Source organism: Hyperolius riggenbachi, chromosome 2, assembly GCF_040937935.1.
Source record: "Hyperolius riggenbachi isolate aHypRig1 chromosome 2, aHypRig1.pri, whole genome shotgun sequence".
NCBI lineage: Eukaryota > Metazoa > Chordata > Amphibia > Anura > Hyperoliidae > Hyperolius > Hyperolius riggenbachi.
This window is the reverse complement of record NC_090647.1, coordinates 80,092,398-80,117,418: the sequence shown is the minus strand read 5'-3', so window position 1 is coordinate 80,117,418 and position 25,021 is coordinate 80,092,398. Positions and strand designations below refer to the sequence as shown.

Sequence of the window (25,021 nt, the reverse complement as noted above, 5' to 3'; positions counted from 1 at the left end):
GCAGTGCGGATTGGTCAATTTGGATTTTTGTAGGGAGGGGAGGGTATTTATTTCTGAGAGCACTTTTTGTCATTTAAGCATTAACTTGAAAAAGCGGAGACTGTATCTCCGCGAAACGCGTTGTTTTAATAAAATTTTATATCCTAACTACTTCCCTGTCCATATATCTTCACTCTTGTGAAGTTTATAACTCGGTGACACACGCTTTCCAGCACCAGAAGCTCTGTATAGAGCTGCCTAGCGTCGTCTGGCTATTGATCCACCACTTCCTGGAGCGAGTGACGTCACTTCCGCCCCGCGCTAGAGCTCAGTCCCCGGCTCGGCTAAGAGGGACAAGGCGAATCCGGGCTGTGTACGCTGTGCCAGCCCCATCGTAAACAGGTGAGACCTGTCCTATTGATGCATAGTATAGTGGTGCAGCGGACTTAGAGCGCCCCTCTTTTCTTTCTATCTTCCTTAGAGAGCGGCCATGTTTAATATCTTGTGGACATCCGAGTGGAGTCAGGTTCACTTGCTTCAAGAGGTTAGTTGCCCCCTGGTGAGTACAATTTCTTCTTTCATCAGATTTTTCTCAATTTGGTGATATATTGCCCTATTTGGGCTCCCCTTGTCTCTGATGACGCTATATTAGTGTGTGGGGAAGGGAGGTGTGCAGACTGCTGGCGCACCTCCCGTGTGCCAGCATCTCCCTCCATTTGCTTGTAAAAGCCTTCGTTCTCTGCCCATAGGCACGTGTAGTCAGCACCCTTTCACACAGACATACATGCTGTGCATGCGCGGTATGTCAGGTCGGCACCTTATAACCATGCTCTCTTCCCCCCCCCCCCCCCCCCCCACCCTGTTGCACATAGGAGATGAGCAGAGAGCATGGTCACACTGCGCATGTGCGGCAAATTATGTTATGTTCGGGTGAAAGGGCACTAACCACGCCAACTTAAGGGCACAGAACAGAGGCTTTTACAGGCAAAATGAGGGAGCCGCTGGCACACAGGAGGTGCGGTAGGAGTCTGTGCACCTCCCCACACACTAACATAGCAACCATTCAACTCTACTGTCCTTTTAAGCTTTCACTGAAGCCTGAAGTCAATAAATGTGAAGCTTCCATAGTTGCCGAAGTGACTCTCTTACTGCAAACTTAACAGACTGGATGGAGCATGCTAATGACGTGGGAACAATTGGGATAGACTAAAGAAATGGGTGTCGTCTTCAGAGGCCGCAGATCTCCACAAGTTGCAGGATGTCAGAAATCATGGCCTGGAAAAAAAAAAAAGAAAAAAAAAAAAAGGAAAGAAAATTGGTTTATCCCCAAACTCCATCTTAGACACTAGAATGCAAAATGACTGTATTGCTTTTTAGTAAGAGGGCTTTTTCGGTCTCTTTTAGCTCCTTATACTCTCCTCAATGGTTTTGGGTTACAATGAGCTATCACGGTGTTCTATAGTACCACTTTGTGATACGTTTCTTATTGTTTTGTTGATCTTAACCAGTTCCGGATCCCCTGCATTGTATATTTATGCCCCTGAAAAAGTAGAACGTATTCATAACTTGTTCAGCTATTATGTATCTGATGGCAAAGAAACTGTAAGAGGAACAATGCCATCCAAAACAACCACCACCACTGCTTATGCCGCGCTGCATGTATATCTGATGGAACATGGATGAAGGGCATGATGGCCACAGCACAGGTATAGAGTAGACACATATCTGCTGCAGAATGTCAGAGGGCGGAGTTATTCTTTAACCCAGCTCAACATGTATATGAGAGAACTGCGTTCTCCAGGAATATTTCAGTCTTACCTGTTCTCTTTATTCTCCTCATTTCTTCTTCTCACAAACATCCCTTGAGGGTCTTCCCATGACAGTTTTGTTTTATTGTCGCAGTAGTGAGTTAATAACTAGGAGGAAAAAAAAAAATGATAACCAGCATGAAAATACATATGCAGGACCATCCCCCATAATCTGCAAAGTGCACCTGAGACAAGAGGATTTTTACTTCCTTGGGGCTTCTTCCAGCCACCTGTAGTCTGTCATCACACACACACACACACACACACACACACAACACACGCACACACACACACACACACGCCACACACACGCCAGACACACACACGCCAGACACACACACGCCAGACACACACACGCCAGACACACACACGCCAGACACACACACGCCAGACACACACACACACGCCAGACACACACACACACGCCAGACACACACACACACGCCAGACACACACACACACACGCCAGACACACACACACGCCAGACACACACACACGCCAGACACACACACACGCCAGACACACACACACACGCCAGACACACACACACACGCCAGACACACACACACGCCAGACACACACACACGCCAGACACACACACACCAGACACACACACACACACACCAGACACACACACACACACCAGACACACACACACACACCAGACACACACACACACCAGACACACCCACACACCAGACACACACACACACACACCAGACACACACACACACACACACCAGACACACACACACACCAGACACACACACACACCAGACACACACACCAGGCACACACACACACACACACCAGGCACACACACACACACACCAGGCACACACACACACACACCAGGCACGCACACACACACACCAGGCACACACACACACCAGGCACACACACACACACACACCAGGCACACACACACACACACACCAGGCACACACACACACACACACCAGGCACACACACACACACACACACCAGGCACACACACACACACACACCAGGCGCACACACACACACACACACACCAGGCACACACACACACACACACACACCAGGCACACACACACACACACACCAGGCACACACACACACACACACCAGGCACACACACACACACACACCAGGCACACACACACACACACCAGGCACACACACACACACCAGGCACACACACACACACACCAGGCACACACACACACACACCAGGCACACACACACACACACACACACACACACACACACACACCAGGCACACACACACACACACACCAGGCACACACACACACACACCAGGCACACACCAGGCACACACACACACACACCAGGCACACACACACCAGGCACACACACACACACACACACACACACCAGACACACACACACACACACACCACACACACACACCACACACACACACACTTTTGCTGTGGTCAGCCCCGGTGAATTGTGCATGCCTCCGAGGCCAGGAGCATTCGCCACATGCACAGATTGAACAGACTTGTAACAGATGTAACAACGCATGCGCAGTAGCCCCTGGATTGTGAACTTGAATTTGGCTGCAGCAGCAAAACAGATTACCGTAGACACCGCAAGAGCTTACACTCTACAAGGAGCTGGAAGAAGCCCCATGCAAGTAAAAAGTGCAACTGTCTACTCTGTCTTAGGTTTACGTTACTGTTATATTGTAGGCAGAAACCTGTGAAACATCTTCAGTTATACAGGACGTCATCTCCGGTCGCACTGGCGTCCACAGCAGATTCTCATACACCGATACCTTGGGAGGAGAAGCCAGCTTCATATTGTACTGCAGAGAAGAAGAGTGCATATCTCAGCTCATCACACAGTGACTCATCTCAATCCATCATAACATCACAGCAGCAAAGTCCCCAGACCTGGCGACTGATAACTCAGCCCTATTCAGGGGTGTAAAATGTAAAATCATAAGGGTCTCCAGAAAAACCTTGATGGGCTAACCCAACATGGAACTATTGGAAGTTCCGGCTTGATATAAAAATAATTTGCAACAGTATATTGCTAGTGAAACAAAGCCTGGAAATATGTTTAGATCAGATTAAACATGTATTGTATACCCACAGTATATAGCAAGTTATGTTACATGTTAGATGATGAAATGAAATTGGTTATTTCAAAGAGTCTGTTGCCCAGGATTGTGACAGGTTTGCTTTAATATTATATTTACACACAAACTCAGATTGGCTGATATCACATTTTTAAAAGTGTCTTGTCAGGAGTCTAGTCATACCCAGAGTCCACTTGGAAACGTTTGGTCCCAGAGCCTTCTGTCATGCTGCCCCTACGTTTTGGAACTCCTTACCTCAACAGATCAGGACAGCTCCATCCCTGGACGTGTTTAAATCCAGACTGAAAACCCACCTGTTCAGTTTGGCATTTGCAGAAATATAACTTTTGTTGTGTGACTACTTCATCCTACTAATTACTGAATCTGAGAGAGCCTAAGCGCTTTGAGTCCTATGGGAGAAAAGCGCTATAGAAATGTTATTGTATTGTATTGTATTGTATTGTATTGTATATAGTCACTAGCCACTTCCTGCACCAATTGTAGGATACAGTCTTCTCACCTCTCAAATCTGAACAGCAGGATGATGCAATTCAGGCAGCAGCGAAAGACTCGCCCTCAGAGCTTGCTACCAACTACCAAAACTCAGCTACAGTGGCGTAGCAATAGGGGTTGCAGAGGTCTCGACCGCGCCGGGGCCCTTCCTCAACCACAATATTATCTCTCTATTGGTCCTGTGCTGATAATAACCACATCTATAGATACTTTGAATAGCAAGCTGTCCCGCTCTCCTTCTTGCACCTCTGACACTGTGGTTGTCATTGGCAGGTTTTGGTGCGCTGTATCAATTGTGATGTATAGAGTGCTTGGGGGGCCCAATGTAAAACTTGCTCCAGGGCCCATAGCCCCTTAGCTACGCCACTGCTCAGCTACTTAGGTCATACAATCAATTTTTTAATGATGTAGTGAACTTATAACAGAGTTACAGGCCAGGAGCACACTAGGCAGAATTGCTTGCATTGTGGAAAACGTGGATTTTTTTCAGGGCTGTGGCTTCGGAGTCGTGGAGTCGGACAATTTTGGGTGCCTGGAGTCGGAGTCGGAAAAAAATGCACCGACTCCGACTCCTAATGAATTTGTAACTGTAATTAAAATAGAAAATATGATAAAATGTTCTATTTCTCAGATAATAGTCATTAAAAATAATGTATATATACAGTAATAGCTGTGCTTAGTCCACAAAAATGAAATAAACCAATCAAAATTAGTTACTTGTGCTGCTTCATTAAAGCAGTCCCCGTATTTTTAAGGTCAGATATACATATCTGATTGTGACTGTATATATGATGTGTACACAGGAATCTCATATATACTAAATAACATCTATGCTGTAAGAATAAAGCCTGATGTGTAGCTATGTCACTAATAGAGATGGTCAACGAGATGGAAATAATTCTGCATGGATGCGGATTTATGCAAATGTATGCACTCCCTTTGCTGATGAAATCAAATAATTTGATATGTTGTTAAAATTTGGTTTGGTGACTACAAATTAAAGGGTAACAGACGGATGAAAAGTAAAGTTTTATACATACCTGGGGCTTCCTCCAGCCCCCTTCAGGCTAATCAGTCCCTCGCTGTCCTCCACCACCCGGATCTTCTGCTATGAGTCCTGGTAATTCAGCCAGTCAGCGCTGTCCGGCCGCATGCCGCTCCCACAGCCAGGAACATTCTGCACCTGCGCAATAGTGCTGCACAGGTGTAGTATGCTCCTGGCGGCGAAGTGTGTGCATGCGCACTACGCCCGACTGGCTCAAGTACCTGGACTCATAGCAGAAGATCCAGGTGGTTAAGGAGGACAACGAGGGACTGATTATCCTGAAGGCGGCTGGAGGAAGCCCCAGGTATGTATAAAACTTTAATTTCATCTGTCTCAGGTTTACTTTGGTACACAGTAGTACTATACTCTACATATGCACTCCCCACAGAGCTGCAGGAAATCCACTGAGAATGCTGTGCACATTGAACACAGAGGTGTTGTCTGTCTACAATCTCCATATTCCCCTGCAGAGTACCTGCACATCATTCTTACATGTACCCACACTTACATTGCCAAGGGCCTGATAGATGTTCTTTGTTCCGGTTTGTACCTTTTACAAGTACTCTTACCAAGGACTAGTTTTAGTCTAAAGGGAATAAATATAGTAGTCTACATATCCTTCTCACTTCAGTTGTCTTGTAAAATTCCTAAGCGTTGGCAGTTAAGAGACGAATTTCATGTTACATACTTTTAATCAACAAAATTGTAATATGCAAATTAGAGAAGTCGGAGTCGAGGAGTCGGAGTCGGTGGAATCCTAAACTGAGGAGTCGGAGTCGGTGGATTTTTGGACCAACTCCACAGCCCTGATTTTTTTGCACATAATGATAGTCTGTGGACCATATTATAAAAACCCCAAAAACAAAAAAAAAAAAAAACAAAAAAAAAAAAACATTTTTCTCTGCATTTTCCCATTTGCAGCAAGTTGTGCGTTTTTGAAAAATGCATATAATGTATTTCAATGGACATGTAGAAGATGTGCGTTTTAAATATGGTACTATAGCTTTAGCCATCAAAAAATATTGTAAAAACACAAACACACCAAAAACACAAATGCACAGAAAAACACACAATGCAGAAAACCCATTGTTTTCACCACAGCCAAGTGTGCTCATAGCCTAAAAGAACTTAAAGATGAACTCCAGTGAAAATAATGTAGTAAAAAAAGTGCTTCATTTTTAACCATAATTATGGATAAATGATTTAGTCAGTGTTTGCTCATTGTAAAATCTTTCCTCTCCCTGATTTACATTCTGACATGTATTACATGGTGACATTGTTACTGTGGGCAAGTTATGTAGCGGTTTCTAGCTGTTCTGGCTGTTACAGACAGCTGTAAACAGCCATTTCCTGTCTGTGAACATTGTTACATTGTGGCAGTTTGCCCAGAGTACCGCGGTACCCAGAGCTTCTTGTGAGAGGGGTTTCAGCACAAAATCAGTCATACAGCGCCCCCTGATGGTCTGTTTGTGAAAATCATATTTCTCATGTAAAAGTGGGTATCAGCTACTGATTGGGATAAAGTTCAATTCTAGGTTGGAGTTTCTCTTTAACATGCAGTACTGGTCAATAAGGCAATGAACTTGCATTACTGATTGTAGGCATTTATGCACAAGCTGTTGACCTGTGCTTATATGAATAGTAATAATTCTACAGACTGCTGGTCTCTGAGTAATTGGTCTGAAACTTTCCCCACTGCCTCTACAGGATCTTCATACTTGTATATCCCTCTGTTCAGGTGCTGATAACCTGTAAACAGCATGTATGGTGAAATGACTGCAGAGTCAACAAAAGTAGTACATAAAGCTGTATGCTGAACTCAATGTAAAATCAGTAATTGATATATATTGCATTACTGATCAAGCACACCAACAAGACAGACAAGACAGGATTTGCAGCTGCAGTCTTATATACAAGAAAGGTAACATTTGAATGCTATGACTTTAAGTAACTAGATGTACATTTAAATCTCTGCCATGATATGGACTTAAAGCGGAATATAACCCTGCATTTCAACTTTGCTCTAAAACATTATTTACAGTATATTATATGCAACCAGCATTTTTTTTTTTACTAGACCAGCATTGGAAGGGTTACACAGGGCTTTAAAGTCCCTAGAGATTTCTGCAACCGAATCCGAACTTGAGTTAGATACTTTTTGTTTACAAATATGTGTTTATTATGACTCATCTCTCTCACTGAGAAGGAGCTTGGAGGACAGCCAAAGAGATGTATCTATTGATAAACAGTTACACACTAACTAAATAGAATGTAACCATCTGAATGTCTGCACGGAACTTAAAACCTCTGTGTTTAACCCTTCCAATGCTGGTCTAGTAAAAAAAAAATGCTTTTTGCATATAATATGCTGTAAATAATGTTTTAGAGCAAAGTTGAAATGCAGGGTTATATTCCGCTTTAAAAGAAGGGAACAACTGGGGATCATCAGCATTCTTACTAACTTTCTCCTTACAGGGTTACAATTTTAAAGAGGAACCATCGAGAAAATCTTAACATTTAAAACACATACAAATAAGTACATTTTTCACAGAGTAAAATGAGCCATAAATTACTTTTCTCCTATGTTGCTGTCACTTACAGTAGGTAGTAGAAATCTGATATTACCGACAGATTTTAGGCTAGTCCATCTCTCTATAGGGGATTCTCAGCATGGTCTTTATTCTTTATAAAGACACTCCCTGAAAATGATTAAGGCAGGGGTCACACTTACCGGCTTTCATACGCGTTTTCTGCACAGAAAAACTGACTTCAACTGAGAACTCAGGGGGGAAGGGAAAGAAAGAGGGGAGAAAAAGAGGGGAGAGACAAAGGGGGCAAAGGGAGAAGAAAGGGGGAGGGGGGGAAGGGAAAGCCATTGGCAAACTAATGTGTGATAAACGCTAAGTCCCACCTAGTAAGGCCTTGGGGTACCCTAGTCCCCAGGCGGTGTATCCACATGGCCTCCTTCTTAAGAATTTTGTATAAATCCCCCCCTCTTTTTGGTGACATGACTCGCTCTACTCCCTGAAACCTGTCATGTCTCCCCCATGCACCTCCCTAAAATGTTTGGCCACATTTGAGATGTTCATAGTGGACCACCCTGCCCCTAAATAATGTTCGGCTATTCTTTGCCTTAAGGGCCTGGTGGAACACCCAACATATTGGACAGAACAACATGTGCAGTCAATAAGATAGACTACATAACAGGTGCCACAGTTAATGAACGGTTTAAGATTGTAAGTATGGCCATTGGAAGCAGAGACAGCAGTTCTAGTCTTGTTGTGTAGGTGGCAATACCTGCATGTCGCAATTCCACACTTAAAAGATCCCTTAACTGTCAACCAAGTGTCCGTTGTGGCGCCAGATGTAAATAAACTGGGAGAGAGCATCTGTCCCAGAGTGGGAGCCCGTCGGCTAGAAAATCTCACTCCATCCTTCAGGACAGGCGAGAGACCCACATCCCCCTCCAAAATAGGTAAATACCTGGAGATGATATTGGTCACACGCCTGTATTCTGCTGAGTAGGTGGTCACAAAGGTTGGCTTTTGTTGACCCTGAGCCGAGCCACCGTCATTTTGTAATAACTCAGTCTGTGACCTCTCCATGGCTCTAAGCCTGCCCCTCCTAATTAACCTTGACGGATAACCGCGAACTCTCAAGCGTCTCTCAACAATGTCCAGCTCACTCATCAGATTTTCTTCCTTCGAGCAATTCCATCTGGCTCTAATGAATTCGCCAACAGGAATGCCACGGATTGTGTGTGCTGGGTGGCAACTGTCTGCCCTGAGGGTTGCGTTACCACTACACGGTTTCCTGTAGGTTATGGTGTTAACAAGCCCAGTATCAGCATCACCACTCAATGTAACATCTAAATAATTAATGGACACTGTATCAACCGTGTATGTGAACTGTAGGTTCAAATTATTTTGATTGAAATATTGTACCAAAGAGGCCGCACTAGAAACATCACCCCTCCAGGTAATCAGAAGGTCATCGATGTACCTCCCGTACCACACAACATCCTCCAGTAGACGGCAGTCCCCCCCCCAAAAACACGATGTTCCTCCCAGCACCCCATGTATAAATTCGCAAGGGATGGTGAGAATTTGGCGCCCATGGAGGCGCCCCGTCTCTGGAGGAAGAAACTGCCGTCGAACATGAAGTAGTTGTGGGCCAGGAGGTACTCAACGGCCATAAGAATGAAAACACGGAGATCCTCCGAATAATCAGAGTAGGGGATTATGGGTCTCTCGCCTGTCCTGAAGGATGGAGTGAGATTTTCTAGCCGACGGGCTCCCACTCTGGGACAGATGCTCTCTCCCAGTTTATTTACATCTGGCGCCACAACGGACACTTGGTTGACAGTTAAGGGATCTTTTAAGTGTGGAATTGCGACATGCAGGTATTGCCACCTACACAACAAGACTAGAACGGCTGTCTCTGCTTCCAATGGCCATACTTACAATCTTAAACCGTTCATTAACTGTGGCACCTGTTATGTAGTCTATCTTATTGACTGCACATGTTGTTCTGTCCAATATGTTGGGTGTTCCACCAGGCCCTTAAGGCAAAAAGAATAGCCGAACATTATTTAGGGGCAGGGTGGTCCACTATGAACATCTCGAATGTGGCCAAACATTTTAGGGAGGTGCATGGGGGAGACATGACAGGTTTCCGGTTTCAGGGAGTAGAGAGAGTCATGTCACCAAAAAGAGGGGGGGGGGGGGGGGGGGATTTATACAAAATTCTTCTTAAGAAGGAGGCCATGTGGATACACCGCCTGGGAACTAGGGTACCCCAAGGCCTTAATGCTAGGTGGGACTTAGCGTTTATCACACATTAGTTTGCCAATGGCTTTCCCTTCCCCCCCCCCCTCCCCCTTTCTTCTCCCTTTGCCCCCTTTGTCTCTCCCCTCTTTTTCTCCCCTCTTTCTTTCCCTCTCCCTCCCCCCTATTTTGGAGGCCCTCTGTGTGCCAAACCATGGTTTGGCGAGATGTCCCTCCCTTCATTATCTATTTTTACATTTATACATCTTTCCATCTATAGACAGGGTCTGTGTATGGCCTCATACATACCTACATGATTCTGTGTTTACTCACGCTGTAATTTGTTAAATTTTGTCTATTTCTTAGCACCTTGCATTTTGTATTTTATATACATTTTTAAATTTGTGTGTATAGTGCTTTGTTTTTGTAATGTGCTTATACAAATAATTACCTGTCCATTACATCAAGACCACCGTCCATTTACTTCCCCCCTTTTTTGGGGGGGCGGAGTCTTAAGTGGCCGGCACAGGATATCCTCCTATTTATAGGAAGTTCTGTCATGTCTTTAAAGAGAACCAGAGATGAAGCACCCTCTTGTATTTTACCTTATAAATCAGTGGGAACATGACAGTAAACACCTAATCTGCCCTTTGTTTCATTGTTCTCTGTGTAATCTGACTGTTATCACGTCTGATAAGAATCCCCGACTGAGAAGTCAGGCTGCTCCGTCTAGCTTTGCTACAGAAAGTTTATAGCTAAATCTGTCTTCTGTGGTGTTATTTCAAGCCCAAGCCTGCCCCCTTGTGGCTTTGCTATAATGACTCAGCCATTATCATTCCCAGCAAAGCCAGATTTAATTGCTCAGTCTGGGATTCTTGTGACTGCTGATAACAGACACTTTTAGCAGTGAGGATGAAACAGAAAGCATGGTAAGTGTTTTCTCTAATGTTCTTACTGATATACATGGTAAAATACATGAGGGGGCTTCGTCTCTGGTTCCCTTTAACCAGCTATGATTAAGAGCTGAGATAGCTCGAAACATGTTAGCATCTTGATGCATGTGCATATTTTATACTGGATACGTCCTAAATAAAAGTCATCGTTTGGAATCCTGGACTGGTGCGGACCTTTCTGCTGTACTTTTTGGGCACCCAGAGTCGGAGTCGTTGATTTCATAAACTGAGGAGTCGGAGTCGGATGATTTTTGTACAAAATCCACAGCCCTGTTAAGTATTGGAGTCGAGGAGTCCGAGTTTGAGCCATTTTGGGTACCCGGAGTGAGAGTTTGAGTCGGAGTCGTGGTTTTAGAAACTGAGGAGTCGGAAGATTTTTGTACCGACTCCACAGCCCTGGAGAAATGTACGTCTTATTTGTATGCGTTTTACATTTTCAGATTTTTGCGAACTTTCCTTTTTAAAGTGAGCCAGAGACGAAGCACCCTCATGTATTTTACCATATAGATAAGTGGAAACATTAGTGAAAACACCAACCCTGCTTTCTGTTTCATTCTGCACTGCACAGCTTGCTTCTTAATCAGCCCTGATAAAATCTCTGACTGAGCATTCAGTCTGGCTTTGCTATAATGACTCAGCTATAATGATTCCTGAGCAGAGCCAGCAGGGGGCAGGCTTGGACTTGAAAAGACATGAGAGAACACAGAGCTATAAATATTCCTGAGGAAAGCCAGACTGAATGCTCAGTCAGGGATTTTATCAGGGCTGATTAGAAGCAAGCTGTGCAGTGCAGAATGAAACCGAAAGCAAGGTAGGCGTTTTCTCTAATGATCTATATGGTAAAATACATGAGGGTGCTTCGTCTCTGGTTCCCTTTAAGGCAAAACTTATACCTGCCACAGAAAGCAAGGCAAGTAAAGACTTGTACTGCTGTTGAAGTTGCTGTTCACAAAGATCACATTTATACTGGTTTAAGGTGACCATACATGGTTTATATTGCCACTCAAAGTGGCAAACAGATCAATCCCTCTCTGATCTGAAGGGGATCAAATCCCTCCATACATGGTACAAAGATTTTTCACAACGAAAGTTATTGAAAATGTATCGGAAAGCATTGCGTTGCACTGTATGGGCCGTTGATCTACTGCCCTGTCCAATCAAAATTTACCATCCCGGTGATAATTTCGATTGATTTTTTATGCAAATCAAGATACGGTAGTGTGACCAATTTCCTACTAATCACACAGGAGTTTGCACCCTGTTAAAGGAGAACTATCACAAACAATTGTAAAATTTAAACTGCGTGGAAATGCATACAAATAAGAAGTATGTATCTTCGAGTAAAATGAGCCAGAAATGACTTTACTCCTATGTTCTTGTTTCTTACAGTAAGTAGTAGAAATCTGACATTACTGACAGTTTTTGGGCTAGTCCATCTCTCTATAGGGGATTCTCAGGATGGCCTTTATTCTTTATAAAGACATTCCCTGAAAGACCTTTATACAAAGATGCTGGCCAACCTCCCTGCCCGCTTTTTTTGGAAGTTGTATGGTGCAACTGCCATTCACTAAGGCCTTGTTCACATTGCGTTCGGCTTGCGTGTGTCTGCGGTGGGCTTTTTTTTGCGCTGTTTTCCAGCGATTTTCTGCACGTTCGCTCATTTTTGCGGGCGTTTTTGTAAGCACTTTTGCAGAACGCTTCCGTCTTTTTATCTGGAAAAAAATCCGGAAACAATACAATGTATTTATAAAAAATAAAAAACGCTGACGCAATCACTTGGCAAAGCGATTATGTGAGTGTTTTGCGTTTTTCCTATACCTTCCATTGAGGCAAATCACCTAAAAAATGGCCCAAGCACCGCTTTTCAAATTGGATCGCAAACGAATCGCTCAGATATGAACTCTCAGAGAATCATTGCACATGCGCTTTCAGGGCGATTTTGAAAATCGCCCAAGCTTAAAATTTTACAAAAACTCCTATAATGTGAACAAGGGCTAAGTGCTTTTAAAAATAAATAAAACTGAGAAGCCCCCATGCGGAGATGAGCTAGTCCAAAACCTGTCAGTTCTGTCAGACGTTTACTACCTACTGCAAGTGATAGCAACATAGAAAAATAATTTATGGCTCATTTTACTCTGGAAGAAACTTCTTATTTGTATGTTTTTACATGTATTTACATTTTTCCGATTTTCACAATAGTGGTCCTTTAATCATCGAATAAAGCGGTACCTTGAACACATCTGCAGTTAGAGACATCGTCATCTCCGGCCGTGGAGGCGTGCCAATGGTGAGATCTCTTATTTTCGGAGGAGAGGTGGTCTGTTCTGGGTTTCCATATTTGTCAGTGTTCAATCCACGAGGCACATCCAAGAATGCCACATGTGACATTTCTGGTCTGGGAATGGGATCCGTGATATCCAGCACACTGCTCTAAAGATAGGAAGTCACATGATATGTTAGAGGGTGTGTCTGATATAACAGCAATATTTTCTTAAAAAAAAAAAAAAAAAGCTATATAGAGGAATAACTTGCACTACCCCTATGTAATATTGTAGGTAATAGATGCCAGGAAGAATAGAATAAACAAAAAGAGTTTAACAATTGGAGTAGTGGTAGACTTATCCCCCCCTTTGAATACTCGAGTTGTACAATTCAGGCAAAACATTTTTTGTATACTCCACAAAACAGTACAATGCATTTTGCAGGTATTTCACCAGCTTCTTCGGGAAACAGATTACGAGCTCTTAGCAGGCAAGGGCACTTTTTTGTTGTTATTCTTCCTGGCGCCTCTGTTTTGTCTTATTAACTATAAGTTTGTCCTCTTATTTTCCAATCAACAGAGAGCAACTTCTAACCAGAGTGGGGTCGGGTTTAATCTCCCCACCTACCTATACAGAGGTCCCCCCCTTAGTGGTAACCTTTCCTTGTAACGTGAATAACATACTACACTATTGTGGGCTCTTGATTTCCTTCTGTTTTCACAAGTACCTACGTGATACTGATGAGCCTTTTGGGGAGTCAGTGTATCCACCAAGGCAGGGCACTAGTCTAATTTAGGGTACCCAGCAAGAAACCTCAAAGAACAGTTCTCCAATCATGGCACCCTCTACAATAAGCGTTGCGATTGGCCAAATAGTGTGGGCGGAGTTTACTACAACCTATCCGAAATAAGAAAGTTTGAGAGGCTGCTGCCCACCTAATCATATCAGAATTTCCCTATGAGGTTTCCTGCTAGGTCCCCTAAACTACACTAGCGCTGAAGTCCGTTCCTTATCTTGGGAAACTGACAACATGACTCCTACATGCAGTGATGGCAGCACACTGGCCGGCCACTTACATCAGCATTCAGCCACCTTGTCTCAAAGCTTGGCGGTGGCGGTAGAGCGTCCTCGATTTTCATCTTCTCCACCACTTTATCCTCTGAAGGTTTCTCAACCACAGAACTCAGCGTCTTCTTCTGGACCTTCAATCCCGGAGTGCAGAACGTGGGGGGATGAGGAGAGTCCAAGACTGTTATATCTGCAGACATGATACCGCTATTATATACCATAAAATAAACCTCCTGAATAATCAGGAGACACAACTCTATCATTGTGCACAAAAACCTGATTAGAAGGGTATGTATACCGTTGCTAGACAATATACATTTCCTATAATGATCGATTCACTGTGTGCAGTACAACAATTGCCCAGCTAGGGAGAAAACTTGCTAGGCTCAGATCACTACTAGTATGCAAATTATCTCTTTAGGTCTCTGAAAGCCCCTACCCCATAGAGCCATATCAATCTCTGCCACACACTGAGGAGGAACAACAGTCCGAAACAGGCTGCATTTTGGGTTTATGTGGCTCTGTAAATGTATAAGCCATAGGTTGCTATACACCAGCATTTCTGGACGTAAGCCTGGATTCAGGGGCATAAAAGAAAAGTTGCATATTCAGTAGTGATGCATTGTGGGTAACCGCAGTTAATCACTTAGAGACTCTAACTTTCATCCTGTTTTCTACCATCCTACAAGTTCCTAAACCTATTCTAATGTGCTCTGACTTACTGCAGCACTTTCTACTATCACCGTCTCTGTAATAAATCAACTTATCTCTCTCCTGTCGAATTTGTCGCCCTGTGTCTGAAAGGCTGCCAACTCTTCAGTGTTGTTGATCTGCTATGCACGCCCCCCCCCCCCCCTCCAGGCCCCCTCTATGCACACTCCCGAGTGTGTTATTTAGATTAGGCAGCTGTCTCTGCTCTCATCAGTGAGAGAAGAGACCTGCTTGCCTTTTACAAGCTGGATAAATCGTGCTCTGTTAGGCTGTGAAAGGAGCTGGCTGCCTGGGCTGTCACATGCTGAGGAATTATAGACATGGCAGAGCTGTCTGCAGGAAGAAACAATCAGCCTGTCACTCTTCAGTGGGTGAGAGCTGCAGGGGGAGGAAGGTAAACACACAAATGATCTCTTGAGATTCAAAAGGAAGGCTGTATACAGCCTGCTTGTGTATGGATGTATTTTCTATGTGTAGACATACTGTACATCAACCTACTTCCGGTTTTGGTGGCCATTTTGTTTGTTTATAAACAAACTATTTAAAACTGTTTTTGACCACTTTTAATGCGGCGGGGAGCGGCGAAATTGTGACAGAGGGGAATAGGAGATGTCCCCTAACGCCTTGGTTCTCAACATGTGGTACGCGTACCCCAGGTGGTACTTCTGATGGTTCCAGGGGGTACTCAGGCTTGATATACATAACCAAGAACAAATTTAGAGTTTTAGAAAATTATGAATCTTATTTAAACAAAGCCAAATTAGTATTTTAACTAATTAAAAGTCATATTAAATGTTTGTAAATTGTTTAGAACCAATTGTCATGTACTACGATTCAATATATATTTATTTGTCAAGGGGTACTTGTGACAATGTTTACTATGCTAGGGGGTACTCGGTGAGTACAGGGTTTCAAAAGGGGTACATACCAATAAAATGTTGAGAAACACTGCCCTAACGCACTGGTATGTTTACTTTTGTTCGATTTTAACAATACAGATTCTCTTTAAAGCTGAATTATCACACATACCTTCTGTTTTAAGAAGGCAAACTACACTAAAGAAAATTGGTTTGAACTAGTTCGAAGAATATCACTGCTGGCTTTAGCCCATCTGTTTTTGTCTGCTGCACCTTCTGTGAAAAATGCAGGGCATGAACCAAAGCTTACAGTTTTGGATGTAAAATGGGGACCTGATCAATACAGGAGGCATTGCACAAGCCCCACCAAGACAACTCTGTTTATGTAGGTTTGTAGGCTAGTATATATATGCTAGGGCTGCACAATATATCGTTTTAAAATCGATATCGCGATCTGCGGCAAGGCGATTTCCGAATAGTCAAAGTGACGATTTTTCATGCGTACAATTTTACGCGTATGGGCTTCTTACGCATACTTTAAGCATTCCATGCGTAAAATTGTTTGTGTTGGCCGCACAGCATGCTTCCGGCCAGAAGGAGTCAGACCTGTAGCAAGTAGTGTAATGCGGCCAGCACGTTGCTTGTGGAGGAGAAGTTTGTGCACATCTCCTGTTCTGCACTCTGCACCGTCTCCCATGGTCACAGTGTACTGTACATCTGCTCACTGCCCAGGATCTGTTATCTCTCCACTATCCTGTCACGCGAACAACTTGGATCACCACCACTGCCCAGTAAGTGGCCACTGCCCAGGATCTGCTGTGGTACTCAGCTTTGCATTTATTAATACCTGCCATTTGTTTTGATAAATTCACAATACAGTAACATTTATAAACATGACAGAAAATGACATCATACTATCAATTTGATAGTATGTCATTTCCTGTCAATGCATTTTTGTAAATGTTACTGTAGATTGTGAATTTAATGTTAAAGCTTGATTTGAAGAAAATCGTGAAAAAAAAATAAATTGAAATCCCAATTTTTGACAGGGGAGGGGGGGAGGAAATCACAATTCTATTTTTTCCTAAAACCTTGCAGACCTAATATGCTCATATCGGCAAACCTAGTTCTGACTGCCAGGGTGCATCCTTGATGCTATGTGTACACAGTGGAACAGTACCCGAAGGAAACCCTTGTAGACACAGGGAGACCATACATCTCCTCCCACATACCAGAATCATAACAAGGTAAGCGGCTCCCCTGCACTTTCTGTAATAAGGTTTTATGAAGGACATCAGTGACTGGATAGTGTACTGGTTAAAGCGAACCTTAAGACAGAAAAAAAAAAAAAAAAAGACTTTTACTCACCTGGGGCTTCCAATAGCCCCCTGCAGCTGTCCGGTGCCCTCGCCATGTCCCTCCGATCCTCCTGTCCCCGCCGGCAGCCACTTCCGGTTTCGCCGTCAGGCTTGGAACGCAAGTGATTCTTCGCGTTCCCAGCCACAATTGCGCCCTCTATGGTGATATATCAGCATAAAGGGCCCTATTGTGGCTGGGCACTGCCTTTGACATGGGAGACCAGGGTTCAAATCCTGTCTAGGGGCAGTACCTATTCAGTAAGGAGTTCAAGGAAAGACTCCCTAACACTGCAGGCTGGCCTCTCTTGAGCTCGCCCTAGTGGCTGCAGCTCTTGAGCGCTTTGAGTCCGACAGGAGAAAAGCACTATTCAAATGTTCGGATTATTATTAGATCGTTTAATACAGTGGGAGATCACACTGATGAAGGCACTGACAGGGCAAACAGCGTTCCAAAACCATAACAAAAATCAGTTTATAATCTGGTCAATCATTTTATGTGTTTATTCAGGAAGTCAGTCAGTTTATATTCACAGATATATTGTGGCTATAGCAGTGTTCTCCCCAGAATTTTTTTTCCAGCCGGGTGGCATGAAATAGTAGCCGGGTGGGTTGAGATGAAAATGCAGGGCAACTCTGCTTACAGCATAGGAGGTGAGCCGATGACAGCCGGGTGGTCACCAAATCTAGCCGGGTGGAGCACCCGGCTAAAAGAGCCTGGGGAGAACACTGCTATAGTATACTCTGCAAGGAACCCACCTCTGCTCAGTGTCTGGAATGGAGGTACAGCTCTGGTGTAGTCAGATTCTTCAGGCACGTTGTCACACCTGCCAAAATACAAACCTATCAGAACTGTGATTTCATTTATCCCCCTCTCTCATGTGACAGGTCAGAACTTTGGTGGGATGATGCAGCATGTCTAAAGGTATGTACACACTTCCAACAAAGTACACGACCAACACCACACATGATCGACATGGCTACAAACCATTTACATGACTTGTATTTTACGTGCACCAACTGAACCACCAACCCATGTGCAAACTGCATGCGCAAAACTAGCAAGTCCTACAAACGACTTGTACACATGTTCCAACTGCATTATATCAGCCCAACAGTCATGAGAGTTGATTTGCTGGATGGATCGGACAAATTGCCTGTTATCAATCACTCATTTAGTAGATTACCGTGCGTACAGATGCCCAACCATCATCCAACAGACCAAACGCAGACGACAATCATGGGGTTTTGTTGGATGGGTTTATGGCCCTTAAAGAGGAACTCCAGTGAAAATAATGTAATTAAAAAAGTGCTTCATTTTTACAATAATTATGTATTACTGATTTAGTCAATGTTTGCCCATTGTAAAATCTTTTAAATCCCTGATTTAATGTATTCTGACATTACATGGTGACATTTTTACTGTTGGCAGGTGATGTAGCTGCCCCATGCTTTTTTGGCAGTTGGAAACAACTGTAAACAGCTATTTCCCACAATGCAGCAAGGTTCACAGACAGGAAACTTCCAAGAGTATGTACTCAGAATTTATTTGTGAGAGGGGTTTCACCACAATAGCCATACAGCGCCCCCTGATGGTCTGTTTGTGAAAAGGAATATATTTCTCATGTAAAAAGGAGGTATCAGCTACTGATTGGGATAAAGTTCAATTCTTGGTCGGAGTTTCTCTTTAAGCCTCTGCAAAAGCATGTCATTCACAGCAACCATCAGGCTCCTCTCATCCCATCTAATTTACCAACATGTCTGTAGTATGAAGCCACTTCTACAATTGTATTCATATTATATGCAGTTTGAAACACATGCTTCCCAGTGAATTATTATGTAATGTGATATTAGAACCAACAGAATAAAGTTGAACAGATCTGAAGCATTGGAGTCATGAGATACGCAACGTGACCCACAAGCAAGCAAACTCTGCATGACCCTGTCCACTTGTTCGGTGCTGAACTATTTGGGTGTTTTGAATTGGCTGAGCCGAATTCTCAGCATAGCGGAACAGTATTTCTCAGTTACAATATATGCTATGCAGTGTTCTACCCAGAAAGGTTTTCCACCCGGGTGGCATGAAAAAATAGCCGGGTGGGGCACGGCCGGCTCTTCCAGTAGCTCACGCTTTCAGGAGTAAGATTCCGGTCAATCACAACTAAAACTTCTAGGCACAGGAACAGCTTTTTCCCACAGGTGGTAGCCATGCTTAAAGAGAACCCAAAGTGGATCTTTGGAGGGCAGACGGGACACAGAGGCATGTCCTCTGCCTAATGACATGGCTCTGTGCCCCTAACCGCCGCGCTCTGCACACCACCGCCGCACTCGCCAACTCTGAGGCAAACATAGGGGAGAGGAATTCCCTGTTCAAAAACGCCCACCAGGGGCGTTCCTGCAGGGATTCCTGTGCTGCCATTGGGCAGCTCTCTCTCCTGCAGCTCCCCCGCCTCCCTGCACACTATTAGAGACATATAGTCTCTCAGTGCAGCGTCGTGACCCAGAGGTCGCAAAAGTGAAAGTGCTCACAGGAGCAGCAGGGAACGGCTGTTTTTGTTTTTCAAAAAAATGGGGGGGGGGGGGTAGGCTACCTGAGCGGATCAGGTAGCCTACTTTTTTTTCTTCATTTTTTGAGCCCACCTTGGGCTCTCTTTAATGCAGAACCTGGCTACAGCTGTGAGGACTGGAAAGCATTCAACACAGAACTAAAAACACTTCTCTTCCTGTTCACTGATTTACAATTCATTGCATTCTGTATTTACATTTTACAGAGCTTCCCAACTTTTTGGGAAATGGATAATATTATCGAGTAATTTTTAAAGCTTACAGCTAGCATTAAATTAAAATGGTAAATTAATGAACACTGCTGAATTTCAAAGAGATATGTATAACAAATAAATATACTAAAGGCAGCCATACATCTAGCGATTCTGATTCAAACCGACAAAGCGATCGATTTTAATGGGGGATCAACTTTAGTGTGGCTGATCGAAATTCGATCGCCTAGTGGCCCAAACACTACAATCAATATGCTATGCAATTCACCTTCGCTTATCGAGCTGATCAAAGTTGTGCTTCCCGGCTGTGAATGCAAAAATCGATTCAGAGTCGATCGAATGACACGTGAACAGTAGCCAATTCCTGTGCGATCGACTGACATCTTGCTCAATTTCTGTGCGATCGACCATCCTGCTCAATTTACTAAGCTGGTTTATTCAACATGATATTGGCCACTTTTCATCAATTGGGCATATAGATTCTCTCTCTCTCTCTCTCTCTCTCTATTCGGTAAAATGATTGAATGGTTGATTTAACAGCCAAATCGCTAGATGTATGGCAACCTTAAAGAGGAACTCCAGCCTAAACAAACATACTGTCATTAGTTATCTTAATTAAAATAGATCAGAAATATAATCTCTTACCCACCCTGTTTTAAAAGAACGGGCAAATTGTTGTGATTACATGGGGGCAGCCATCTTTTTGGTTGAAAGGAGGTGACAGGGAGCATGAGACACAGTTCCAACTGTCCCGATTACCCACTCCAGCTGCGCGCACTAGGCTTCTCAATCTCAAAAAACTAATTTGTGGTTAAACAGCAGAACAAGAACATCATCATCAGAAATCCCATCATGCTTTACACGGCATCAGGGAAAAAATGCCCGGGCAGATTTCTTTGATGGGGCGGAGCTTAGCTTCTGTGCAGCTAAAAATGAGGCTTGGGTAAGAAAAACAAAGTTATGATGCTATGAAACTGTCATAGAAACACCAAGCCTTTTCAGTGCTGCGGAATAGATTTTTAGTCTGGAGGTTCACTTTAAGATTTTAGTAAGCAGATACAAAATTCATGTTTTTTCCCATTAGGTGCATAATTAGTAAACCAGTGATGAATAGAGTGACCTCTGAAACTTTACTGTCTTATCTGCAAATGAAAATAGGCAAACAACATTAAGAATGAGCAAACAAGGGATAAAGCCCACAGCGATAGCGGAGAACATTCTTAAAATCCATACATTTCCGTTGAAAAACAGGTTCAAAGATCAGAATAGATTTTTTTTTTTTTCTAAAGAGTTTAGCTCTCCTCTGTCATAAAAAAGAAAGAATACCTGGAATTATTTTTTTTTTAAATGTCAGATTACAAAGAGTATGGGTGCATACACACAGGCCATTTTACCATCTCCATGCAGTACGAGAGCTTACCTACACAATCTGGTCATAGGATTCAAAATCTGTTGGTCTGCATACTACAAGGAAGTGATAAAATTGACCAATCAAAATGGGATGAGTGTACCAGGCTCTGGCTCTTGGTCAATCAGCCGTTTGGACTACAGACAGGTTACATAAATGGGGTACTGTCGCCATGGTTGCAAAGTAGTGAAAAGTTTCCCGTTTGATGTGGAAAATAATAGTTGGCCACAAACTGAAATAGAGCAGTGAGGAGCTGAACAGGAAAAAGACAACTAAAGAGCTGAAACTGCACTAATAGCCACAAAGAGATCCTCCTGAATTAGCTGCCCCAGGGCATTTATAAAAGCCATGGTTACCAAATTTGTTTGCAGACGATCTTCTCCTATTTATTACTGCCCCTTTGATTTCTCTCCTGGAGTTTCTACCTTTTCTTCAGTATCCGGGTTAAAAGAGGAACTGTAACCAAAGATTGAACTTCATCCCCACCAGTAGCTGATACCCCCTTTCCCATGAGAGATCTTTTCCCTTTCTCTAACAGATGATCCGGGGGCTCTGTAGGGCCGATATTGTGGTGAAACCCCTCCCACAGTGTGATGTCAGCACCTAGGTACTGACATCACACTGTGGGAGCCTTGTTGCATTGTGGGAAATAACTGTTTCCAACTGCCAAAAAAGCAGCCTCACCTTCCACAGACCTGCCAGCAGTAAAAATGTCACCATGCGATACATTTCAGAATGTAAATCAGGGAGAGGAAAGATTTTTACAATGGGAAAACATTGACTAAATCATTTATACATAATTATTGTAGAAATTAAGCACTTATTTTCATTTCATTATTTTCAGTGGAGTTCCTCTTTAACCTTTTGGGGACCACGGACGTTGAATCAACGTCCAGCAGGTGGTGCTACTGCTCTGACTGGACGTTGATTCAACGTCTGCGCTAAAGAACCGTCCTGACGCGATTGTGCGCACCGGAGAGGGGATATTAAGTGTCATACGACAGCTGGCATCTCCATTCAGTGATCAGCAGCCATCGCGTATGGCTGCTGATCACTACGATCGCCGTCGGATTGTAGTGATCACTGACAGCGGTGGCGACAGGGGGGAAAAGAAGAGGATCCACTCACCTCCCTGCTGTTCCAGCAGCGATCGGTGCCCCCCTCTGCTCTGGCCGGCAGCTCTGCTCCGTCTGAAGTCAGCACCGTGTCCCGGCTTGATGACGTCATCAAGCCGCGACCCGACCTGAGCATCATTTGGAGCGGAGATGCCGGCTGGAGAAGAAGGGGGCTACTGCGGCTCATCGCTGGAGCCTGGAAGGTGAGTCATGGCTGCTGGCGTAAGGGGGACACTTGCCAGCATGGGGACACGCACACACTGCCCAGCCAGCCACAGCCGGGATCCGGCCGCCTACCCCCTCCCCCTCCCCCAAACGCGCCACCCCCCTCCACCGCAAAATGCTGGTCCTTAAGGGGGGTGGGTTAGGCGGCCGGTCCCGAAGTGGTTAAAAGTTACAAATGAATGTGGAAGGTAATGCTCATGTTTCCCTATGGCTCAAGTGGAGGATCTGACAGTTTAACAGTGTGCTGACCAGGAAGCTGTTATGAGGTAATGGCCATTTTTCACAGTGGACAAATGGGACGCAGGAGAGGAGAAAGAGATTGAGGAGTAGACTACACAGGAGGGAAGTATGACCTGTGTATGGTTATTTTTACTTTTTATTTTCAGTTCAGGTTCTCTTTAAGCATTAGAGTAAATCTTAAGTATTGAATATTTCTGTATCGCCTGAATTATGCTCATTTCTGGGGGAGAAGTTTAATTTTGCTTGGGCACCTGTGGCACTGGGCCACTTGGGGACTAAGCTTACAGCCTCCTATAGTACATTTGTTCAACACAAATATTATCCCCTGGCGAGGCTTGCGTCTCAGTGGCTGAGGGTTTGGGCAAAGTACAATATCTCTTGTTTCGATTAATTTAGTAAAAATTACACTTCTTAAAATACTTTACTATTTTGCCATGCTCCTGATTAGAGTCCCCCAACACATTTTCAGGATGCTTTACAAGAAGCCATTTTCATATATTTGGTATAAGTCCCATCCTAAGGTACCTAGATCCTTATTGTATATACACAAGAGTAGGGGAGGTCTAGGGGTTCAAAATCTGGCTTGTTAACAAGCACTGTATGTAGTTCACCTTGCAGACCTCTATTAAGGCCTGCAGATGCCAGTCTGGCCACTTTTCAAGATACTGGCAGCTGCCTCCAAGTCCTAAGTTGTCTAAACCACATCGTCCTTCCCTTGTTGAGCAATACATATACCCATCGTTTGTCAGTCTGGGATGCTGTCCGTTACTCAAAGGGCCTCTTGCCCCCAATTCCTTCCACCATTTGTCCCAGCTTGTGATCACCCTACGAGCTTTTGATGGTGGATGGGACCTGCTTTAGAGCAGATGAAGTGTTTTATGGGAAATGGCGGTATCCTTACCTGGGAGCTTCTCAGTGGACAACACTAAATCCCAGAGTAGGGGTTTCGGATATCTCCAGCTTTGTTACATTCTTCCGCCTCAAGCAGAGTTCCCCTTTGCCCTGACAAGATTGTAAAGTATTTGTATGAACACCTCTTGCATTAAGAGGATGCTGGTGCTTCATAGTGTTAGCAGTCTAGGGCCACTGAGTGGTGGAGAAGGGGTGATGGAAGACTCTCGTCTTCAGATGGTGCTGCACTGCTGACACTATCTTCTGAGCCTTGATCGCATGAAATAACGTGATTGGAAGTCAGGAGGATGCTGGGAGTGCGGAGCCGTGGGTGGAAGAAGAGAGGAAGCCAGTCCAGCATCCAGAACAGGTAACTATAAAAACACGCCCTGTGCCGGTCTGCATGACCTCAGTAGGCAGAACAAAGGGGCTGAGGTTAAAATGAGTGCGCATCTTTATACAAAATATTTCATTTGAAGATGTGAACTATGAGAAAACTCAAGAAATAGGTGGGATTAAATTTGGTCCATTTTCAAGCTACATTTGCATAGAACAATGCATAATTCTGTATCACATAAAACTCACACACTTTGCAGTCCAGACTTCACCTGTTTACACAGATATGGGGAACACTGGATTATGCTGTTCCCTCTGGACTGGCTCACTCAGTCATAATATTGCACGGTACCTATTCTGTCTCATTTTGGTTAACAGTCCGTTTATACACTTCCTTAGTACAGTATATGAGGCCTCCTGCACACTACGTGCGATTCCCCCCCCCCCCCCCCCCCCCAAAAAAAAACCCGTAGTAGCGTGCAGCCCCCTTTTTTTTTTAATCTGAATCAAAAATTGTTAAAAAAAATAAATTAATTGGAATTGCATGCATTGTAGCAATATGTGTGATGTCATCCTGATAACCGCTTGTCATGTTTTCTGATGGTCAGGTTCCTCTACATGCA

General features: G+C 44.0%; 1 protein-coding gene across 2 annotated transcripts in view; it reads right to left on the bottom strand.

Moving 5' to 3' along the window:
* Window positions 1-842: 842 nt before the first annotated feature.
* SKA3 (spindle and kinetochore associated complex subunit 3) overlaps window positions 843-25,021 on the bottom strand; it is a 46,134-nt gene continuing 21,955 nt past the window's right edge. For both annotated transcript variants that reach the window (XM_068265004.1, XM_068265005.1), the window contains exons 8-13: window positions 18,166-18,233; window positions 14,492-14,673; window positions 13,384-13,584; window positions 3,494-3,601; window positions 1,798-1,895; window positions 843-1,254 (exon numbers count right to left, since the gene is read on the bottom strand). In XM_068265004.1, the coding sequence (XP_068121105.1) occupies window positions 1,248-1,254; window positions 1,798-1,895; window positions 3,494-3,601; window positions 13,384-13,584; window positions 14,492-14,673; window positions 18,166-18,233 (664 nt within the window). In that variant the 3' untranslated portion in view covers window positions 843-1,247. The remainder of the gene's footprint in view (window positions 1,255-1,797; window positions 1,896-3,493; window positions 3,602-13,383; window positions 13,585-14,491; window positions 14,674-18,165; window positions 18,234-25,021) is intronic.